The 8,889-nt window shown below is 40.9% G+C and overlaps 1 protein-coding gene across 1 annotated transcript; it reads left to right on the top strand.

Moving 5' to 3' along the window:
- The first annotated feature begins 5,564 nt into the window (after positions 1–5,564).
- LOC139190837 (uncharacterized) lies at positions 5,565–6,185 on the top strand. The gene has a single exon (XM_070811325.1). The coding sequence runs from the start codon at positions 5,565–5,567 to the stop codon at positions 6,183–6,185; it is 621 nt and encodes a 206-aa protein (XP_070667426.1).
- The last annotated feature ends 2,704 nt before the right edge of the window (positions 6,186–8,889 follow it).

Below are 8,889 nucleotides of genomic sequence, written 5' to 3'. Positions count from 1 at the left end.
GTCTTAGAACAACGTAAATCCGACCTTGAATCTGCAAGAAGGTAAATAACACAAGATGTATCGTGGTTCACCCAATGGTTTGGGCTACGTCCACACTGATATTGTATCTCTAAGGGAGAGAGCGCTCTGAATATGAGAGTGAGAGCTTTGAGAGGATGAGAGGGCTTAGGAATTGGCCTCTGAAGGTGTGAGTGAGGCCTTCCCCCTAATTGTAAGGGTGAGGGGTCCTTTTATAGAATAAAGGCTCCTCAATTATTTCATATTTGTCCCTTCCTTTATTACATAATTACATTTAAGTCCCCCGAGTATTTATACGAGATCTAAATACGGAGGCCCTAAGTATGTTACAAACATACTTGAAGTTTTGAAGTTTCAAGTTGCCTACATACCCTCGATTGAGGAAGGATCAAGTTATGATGTAGTTAGAAAGAATGGTGGATTGCTTTTGATGGTGATTTTGATAATGATTTTGATTTTCTTTTTCTGTTTTGATAAGTGAGAGTTCTACTTAGGTAGTAAAGTGCTCTTTTCTTTTGGTCTTCATTTTCTTATGCCAAGAGTGCTCTAATGGAACCCTCTTGTATGGCAAAGTATAAGATGAGCGGCTTTCCAGGCACGAGAGCTCCTAAGACACGTGGGCTTGCTAGGTACATTTTTATGCTTTCAAAGGCATTGGGACATGCGTCATCCCAAATGAACGGAACGTCCTTCTTCATAAGTCGATTGAAGGATTGACAATGTCCAACAAGGCTGGAGATGAAGCGTCTGATAAAGGCTAGCCACCCTTGTAGACTTTTCAACTCGTGTAAGTTCCTTGGTTCAGGCATGCTTTGGATGGCCTTGATCTTCAATTGGTCTACTTCAATGTCACGGTGCTTGATAATGAAGCCGAGGAACTTCCCAGAAGTGACGCCAAATGCACACTTCAATAGGTTCATTTTGAGGTTGTAGTGACGTAGTTTGTTGAACACCATTCGTACATCCTTTATATGATCGAATGTCTTTTTGGTCTTGACAACTACGTCATCCACATAACATTCTAAGTTTTTTCGTAGCATGTTATTGAAGATCTTCTGCATTGCACGTTGATATGTAACTCCAGCATTCTTCAAGCTAAAGGGCATTACCTTGTAGCAGTAGATACCTTTTGGAGTGCAGAAGGTTATTAGTTCCTCGTCTTCTGGAGTTATGCAAATTTGATTGTATCCAGAGGAGCCGTCTATGAAGGATAGTGACTTGTGGCCAGTTGTTGCATCCACCATGATTTCGATGATTGGTAAGGGAAAGTCATCATTTGGGCAAGCATTGTTGAGGTTCCGAAAATCTACGCAAACACGTATTTGTCCAAATTTCTTAAGAATAATGACGATGTTGGTGATCTATTTAAGGTATTGCATCTCTCGAATGAAGCTTGCTTTAATTAGCTTATCAACCTCAGCCTCAATTTGTGGAATGAGCTCGGATCGATAGCGTCTTTGAATTTGCTTTATTGGTCGCATTCCAGGCTTGACTACAAGACGATGCATCGTGATGGTAGGGTTAAGGTGGGGCATTTCCTTGTAGGTCTAAGCAAAGACGTCTTTGAACTCTAATAGCAGTTGGTAATACTCATCGATCTCGTCTGCACTTAGCAATGTACTTACGAAGATAGGTTTCAGTTCCTTGTTTGTGCCTAAGTTGATCTCCTTGAGATCATCAACCGTGGCTTGCCCCTCATCCTCGAGTTGTGATGGTGTAATAGTGACGTCTTCCTCGGGGGTTTCATTCTCTTTGTCTTCTTAGATAGTGATGTGGAAGACGTCTTGGACCTCCTCTTCAGTGTCATCCCCTTGGGCTTGTTGGCATGAAGATTGGCCAGTGTGTACGATGGTACACCTCTTTACCTTTAGTTGTCATTTTGTATTGACTTCCAAGGTTTCTTGGCACTTCATCCTTAAAGAAATTGAGCTTCGAACGTCGTCTTTTTTTGTTAAACCGTCGAGTTTTTCTTTTTTTCGGCATTGTCTTCCTCTTCTTAGAAGGCTTTTTGGTTTCTTCAAGTCTTTCCAAGGCCGACTGTCACGGAGGAGAGCTAACCGTGTTGCTTTGCTTATTAGGTTTTGATAACCTGATAGGAGCATATTGATGCAACTTAGTTAGCTTGTTTTCTTGCATTTTCATAGTTTGTTTGTGTTTATTATAGTGTTTTAAGCTATTTTCGTGTGTTTATAGGTCCATATGACAAAGTTGGCAAGAAAGTGCAATTTGGAGCATTTTGAGGCAGTTTTGGGCACCAAATGGATAGCTTATGAATGGAACAAGATGGATGGACGAATTTGAAGTTCAAGAGGCTAGGAATGTGCTGAAAAGAGTGAAGAAATAAATCCAAGTCAAGGAAGATAAGAAATCAGCGCAAAAGAAGGAACATTATCCAAAACCTTATCCAACCTTATCTTATCTTATCCTTGCCTAACCTAACCTTCTCTTATCCTATCTTATCCAAATCAATTTGTGACTTAATTCCAGCTATTTCTGAGGGATAATTATGCATTTAAACTATATACTTCAGATTCTAGAACCTTTATCCTTCTAGAACCCCTAAATTGGTGCTAAAACATCTTTTCTAGAAGCACCTAAAAATCTGGTGCCTAGACCATTTCTAAAAGCCCTAGAACCTGCAATCCTTTTCCCTTAGGATTGTGCAATCATTTTCCCTTCAGATTTTGGTGAACCCTAGTCCTTTTCCTTCATGAATTGTGTCAAATACACATTCCTTTCCTTCAGAAATTCGTGGGTTTCCCTAGCCCTATAAATATAACCCTTTATGCAGCAATTAAACCACCACCCTCTACCAAAAATCACCTACATCCATCCACCACACCATCCACCACAATCCTCATGTTCCGTAGCTAAGGAAGGAGAAGAAGGAGCCATCTAGAGTGTTTCTAGGTGTATTCTATCTTTGTTTTCAATGTTTAATTCAAGTTATCTTTGTCTAATTGCGAACATGAGGAACTAATTTCTTTATAGTTAGAGGGGAATTCGAAACCATGATTATACTTGCAATATGAATTGATTACTTTCAATTGCGATTTGATAAATTGTGAATGCAATCCGCTTAACTGTTTTATTCAAAACTTCTTCTTGTATGTTGATTAAGGTGGCCAACTTAGTTTGCATGCATGAATTTGATGCTAGAATATAAGGGATTTTCACCTAATCGTTATGAACTTATATTCACAAGTAGTGAAGGTTGCTTATCACGATCGTGTTAAGTGAATTCTTGGCATAAGTTTCATGCAATTCATAGTTACAAGTGCCTCGTCAATGCTTATGATTTTCATAGAACTTAATGATCTTTGCTCGTATCTCTATTATGCAATTCATATAGGGAACTTGTGGAGAATAATTTGGGTTGTTGTATGCAATCATCCAATTCAATGAAATTAGGGAAATCTGAGGGTTAATTAGTGCAATTCACGGTTAATCTGGGGTGTTGAGGTTCATGGTTTATTGAAAAGCAATTGGAGATTGATTTGTATGCAAGGGTGTCATGTGTGGAGAAGAACCTTCTAGCTAGACCATCACCCATCCAATTTCCCAATTTCGTCCAAAATCTGTTTTAGTCTTTAATTTGTTTGTTTTACTTTATTTTCGTCCAAAACCCAATCCTCCTTTACTTTGAAGTGTTAGATTAGTTAAAATCTGTTTTGGTTTGTGTTTTTAAGTGTCTTGAGTCAAGTTAAAACCAATTTTCGTCCAAATAACTCCCTAGAGTCAATTTTGAGTCTATTTGGTTGTTTTGTGTTGTTTTGAGTCTTTTAAGTTTGTTTGGAGTCTTGTGAGTCTTGTTAAGTGTTTTTAAGTTTATTTTTGTGTTTTTAAGTCAGTTTCAATTAGATTAGCAATCCCTCCTAATCCCCGGTCCAGAACGATCCCTACTTATACATATACTACAATTGTCAAAAGAGAGTTTAATTTGTATGCTTAATTTTTATCACAGCAAATTTTGGCGCCGTTGCCGGGGATTAACAACATTGCTAATCCCTTGGATTGTTTTATTTCAGTTTGTTTTAATTAATTCCAAATTCTGACCTTGTGTTGTTTCTTGTTTTAGGTACTAGTTTATGACTCAGAGTTCTCATCCGATTCGTGAACACATCTTGGACTTTGACGACGATTTCGAGCGAGAATTGAGACGAAAAAGGAAGAATCCAGAACCTAGTGAATCAAGTTCAAATTCAGAAGTCGAAGTTGAGTTTGAAGAAGAGGAACCCACGGCAAGAGTGGGTGAAGTAGAGGAAGTCATGGCACAAGACAATCGTACAATCAAGAAGCTTTCGGCTTCGGGATTGGACAATGCCGCACCCCTATGTATTCAATATCCCGCGGGTGCCCAAGGAAAGACCGAGGAGTTCGAGTTAAAATCAAGCTTGCTGCACCATATTCCAAAGTACCATGGATTGTCCATGGATGATCCCAACAAGCACTTGAAAGAGTTCGAGGTGGTGTGTTCAAGCATGACTCCAATCAACGTCGATGAGAGCATATTGAAGATGAAGGCCTTTCCCTTTTCTCTCTTGGAAAAGGCGAAAGATTGGTTGTATGAATTAGCTCCCGGAACTGTCACATCGTGGGAGAGCATGAAACGGGCATTCTTGGAGAAGTTTTTCCCAACTTCTCGAGTCATTCTCCTACGAAAAAGGATAAGTGGAATTCAGCAAGATGAAGGTGAATCTTTTCCTACTTATTATGAACGTTTTAAATCTCTTATTGCTTCTTGTCCACAGCATCAAATGAAGGAGGAGCTTCTTCTATAATACTTCTACGAGGGATTTCTACCAATTGAACGTCAAATGCTAGATGCCTCAGCGGGAGGAGCCTTGGTGGACAAGACCCCCACGGCTGCAAAGACATTGATTGCTAATCGAGCATTGAATGCTCAACAGTACGAAAGTGTTGGACAAAGAAGCACCCCACGGCAACAAGTGCATGAGGTAAGTGCAATTTCCGAAATACAATCTCAATTGGCTAATCTTACTCTTCTTGTGTCACAGGTTGTTGAAGGAAACAAGATGCAAGGACCAAAGGTTTGTGGCGTGTGCTCTATGCAAGGACACCCCTCGGAGAAATGCCCTCAACTAATTGAGAATGGAGGTTAGGAAAGTGCAAACGTCATTGGTTTTCAAGATCAAAATCAACCTAGAAATGATCCCTTTTCTAATACATATAATTCGGGATGGAGGGATCATCCAAATTTCAAATGGCGAGAACCCCAACAAGGCCAACAACAAAGTGCATTTAGGCAACAACCCCCGGGTTTCTATCAAAAACCATTTGCACCAACTCAACCCCAAGCACAACCTGCCCAAAATAAATCAGGTTCTTCTATTGATAATGATTAGATTTTTCAATTACTAACTTCTATGGCGCAGAGTATGCAAATTAAGGATAAGAAGGTGGACGAGTTGGAGAAGCAAGTAGGGCAGATTACGGAATTTATGGGCCAATTCCGAGAATAAGGAAAACTTCCTAGTTCAACCGTTGTAAATCCGAAATGAGGCTTTGAATCTGCCAAGGCAATCATGCTAAGGAGTGGAAAAGAAGTTGAAACTGATCCACAACCATCTAAATCAGCCCAAAAAGAGGACGAGAAGTTGACATTCGAAGAGGAGAACCAAGCCAAGGCCACGGCAAGGAAGGAAGCACCCTTGCCGCAGCCTCCTACATCCCATAATCAATCCAATCCGTCCAAATCAGGTAAGAAAGTTCCAATTCCAATTAATTCTAACATTATTCCTCTAAATGTACCCTTCCCTAGCAGATTTTTGCAAGCCAAGAACGAAGAGGAGGAAAAAGATGTTCTGGAGACGTTTAGAAAGGTGCATGTCAATATCCCACTCCTTGATGCTATTAAGCAAATCCCAAAGTATGCTAAGTGTTGGAAGAAGCTTTGTACAACAAGGAAGCGTATTCGGGAGAAAGAAGTGGTACATGTATGCGAAAATGTCTCTGCAATGTTACAAAGAAAGTTGCCACCTAAATGCAAAAACCTTGGTAGCTTTACAATTCCTTGTGTTATTGGCAATATTAGATTTGAGCATGCTATGCTAGATTTAGGTGCATCAATTAATGTTATGCCATATTCTGTTTATGCATCTATGAATCTAGGAGAACTTAAAAATGATGGTGTGATTATTCAATAAGCCGATCGCTCTAATGCATATCCAAAAGGAGTGTTGGAAGATGTTTTGGTGCAGGTAGACCACTTGATTTTTCCTGCAGATTTCTATATGCTCGATATGGAGGATTCAGGCCACTCTTCACCATCACCGCTCTTACTTGGATGACCTTTCATGAAAACGGCTCAAACCAAGATTGACGTGGCCGGTGTATTTGGTGTGAAGCCAAGTCAAACTTTGTTGTTTTCAACTCTGTAACCATGCTCCTTGAACTTCTTTTGAGTCTCGATGAGGTCACGTTCTTTGTCATTGATGGTGTTTGAAACCTTCTTTCCAAGATTTGAAAGGGAGGTGAAATCGTACCCAGCCTTTGACATGAGTTTGTAGGAGTTTGGGTTGAAACCTTCTTCAGTCATCTTGGCTGGAAGAATGCTCGGTTTCGCCCCCTTTGGCATGGGTTTTATGAAACCTTGCGGTGGTTTTGAAATTTTAGCGTCGCCTAGCTGTGTCAAAGGTAAAACTAAGTTTGTCTTGAGTAGCTTTACATCGTCCTTGTGCAGCTGTGTGTCAACTTTGCTTGTTCCAGTTTTGAACGGCGATTGCCCATTCTTTCTTTTTGATATTAGGATGTATCGAAAGACGAGTATGTTTGGTCTTTTTAAGGGCGTCATGCTCTCTTTAGTTGTTGTGGGTTTGGCAGACTCATCATCGTCTTTGTTTGAGGATAGCATAGTTTTCTCTTCTTGCTTCTTAGGCACGGCTTATCACTCTTATTTCTTAGGTGCGGCTTTGCCTGTGGATTTAATCGCCTTTGGAAGAACTACGGGTACCATGTCTTCATCCATGTAGAACTTGGCATCCGCGAAGTGTGATTCAGCTTCAGTGAATTGCTTGGTGTCACCTTATATCACCTTTACTCATTCTCAGTAGAACTTTAAGTATTAATGAAGGGTGGACGGTACTACTCCATTCTCATAGATCCAAGGCCTTACTAAAAGCAAGTTGTAGGATGTTCTTGTATCAATCACGTCGAATAACGTGCTTGATTTGAGTTCGCCAATGGTCATCTCCACTCAAATCATGCCCATCGCTCTTTGTCTTCATTAGCTAAAACCTTGGATTAGGAGGTGGCTTTGGGATAGTTCATCCACCTTGATGCCGATTGTTGTCATTGTTAACTTTGGCATAATGTTTATGGCCGACCCACCATCTACAAGCATATGGTTGATTTTGTTCTATCTCACGTATGAATAGAGGACGGTTGTGAGGCTTTGACCCTAGCAGCAAGTCTTCGTCAGTGAAGTTGATTACGCTATAGGCGACACAGCATGTGGCATATTCATGTGGCCGAAGCTTCAAGCCTTAATCCTTGCTTACTTGCACCTCGTGGCCGTCGAGACTCGCCATGACCACTACTAGTGCTTTTCGCATATCTTTGAGCAATCATAATGCTTCCTCGATGCTAAAATATGTTGGCAAGCTTTCGTTAGGCATGAAGGTCTTTTGTTCCTCAATGGTGATAGTTTTGCCTTTCGAGGGCTCTTTTATCTCCACTTCAACCATGTGATAGGCAATGGTAGTGCACTGTTGGAAGAAGTCTTTTGGGAAGTACTCGTGCAAGGAAATGGGAATACGCGGCTCTTGCTTCATAGGTTCCCCTACATATGTTGACTTAGCAACTCTTATCTCCTTTTGGGCTTTCTATTGTTGTTACGGTGGTGCTTTCTCCCTTGTTCCACCTTTGGCCATGTGGCGTGTGGTCTTGGCTTCTTTGTCTTTTTGTAAGTCACCAGTGTCCACCATTCTTCATCATCGGTAGGTGCATTTTGGTCGTTTGCCCCCAGTGATAGTTGTGTAAAAGATGCCGTGTAGCTTGAGCATAGACAAGAGTGGTCAGGCGTCGCTTGGAGAGGCACATGATTGAATGATACAAATGCAATCGTAGTAGTATGTGTTGCGCCCGTGTCTTCAAGGTCAAGCTCGACCTATCCTTGTTGTGCTAGTCTCATGATGAGCTCCTTGAGGATGAAGCACTTACCGACAGGATGACTTAAGATACGATGGTTTTTACAATACCTAAGATGGTTAACACGATTTATCTATTCGGGGTGCTTTCATTCAGGTAACTCAATCACCTTCTTTTCCTGCAAGTCATCTAGCATTGTGACCACGTCAGAGTCAGGAAAAGGGTTCGTTTTCTGCTCTAGTTCCCTCAAGGTGTTTTTGTACGTATCTTGGGTGCGAGAAGGTTCACTTCTCTTTATCTTCTTGATTTTTTTTTTGGATGAGATCTTGACGGGCTCGGATGAGGTTTTGATGGGGGGTAGTATGGACGGTAAAAGCTTCATTGGCAGGTTTTTCCCCAGTCTTGTCTACCTTTGGGGCGAACAGCTTATCCTTTTTGAAGTCAGTGATCGGCTCCTTCTTCCCATGATTGGCAATACTTAGCTCCATATCATGGGATCGAGTTGCCAACTCTTCAAATATTCTTAGTTTTATGCCTTGGATGATGTAATGTAACCCCCAGTGTATGCCTTGAACACACATCTCAATGGCGGAGGTTTCAGAAAGCCGATCTTTGCAATCCATACTTAATGAACGCCACCTATTGATGTAATCGATGGCAGGTTCATCCCTTCACTATTTTGTACTCGTCAGCTTCAGTATGCTTACGTTCATATGTTCCAGCATTGTTGCAGGTTTTAATGAAATGGGCAATATGTTGTTC

Source organism: Malus domestica, chromosome 13 (genome assembly GCF_042453785.1).
Source record: "Malus domestica chromosome 13, GDT2T_hap1".
Taxonomy (NCBI): Eukaryota; Viridiplantae; Streptophyta; class Magnoliopsida; order Rosales; family Rosaceae; genus Malus; species Malus domestica.
The sequence above is the reverse complement of the archived record's forward strand: the minus strand, read 5'-3'. Positions and strand labels throughout refer to the sequence as shown.

What these genes read in the sequence shown, in the direction of transcription:
- LOC139190837 (XM_070811325.1), top strand. Translation starts at nt 5,565, where the DNA reads ATGCTAAGGAGTGGAAAAGAAGTTGAAACTGATCCACAACCATCTAAA.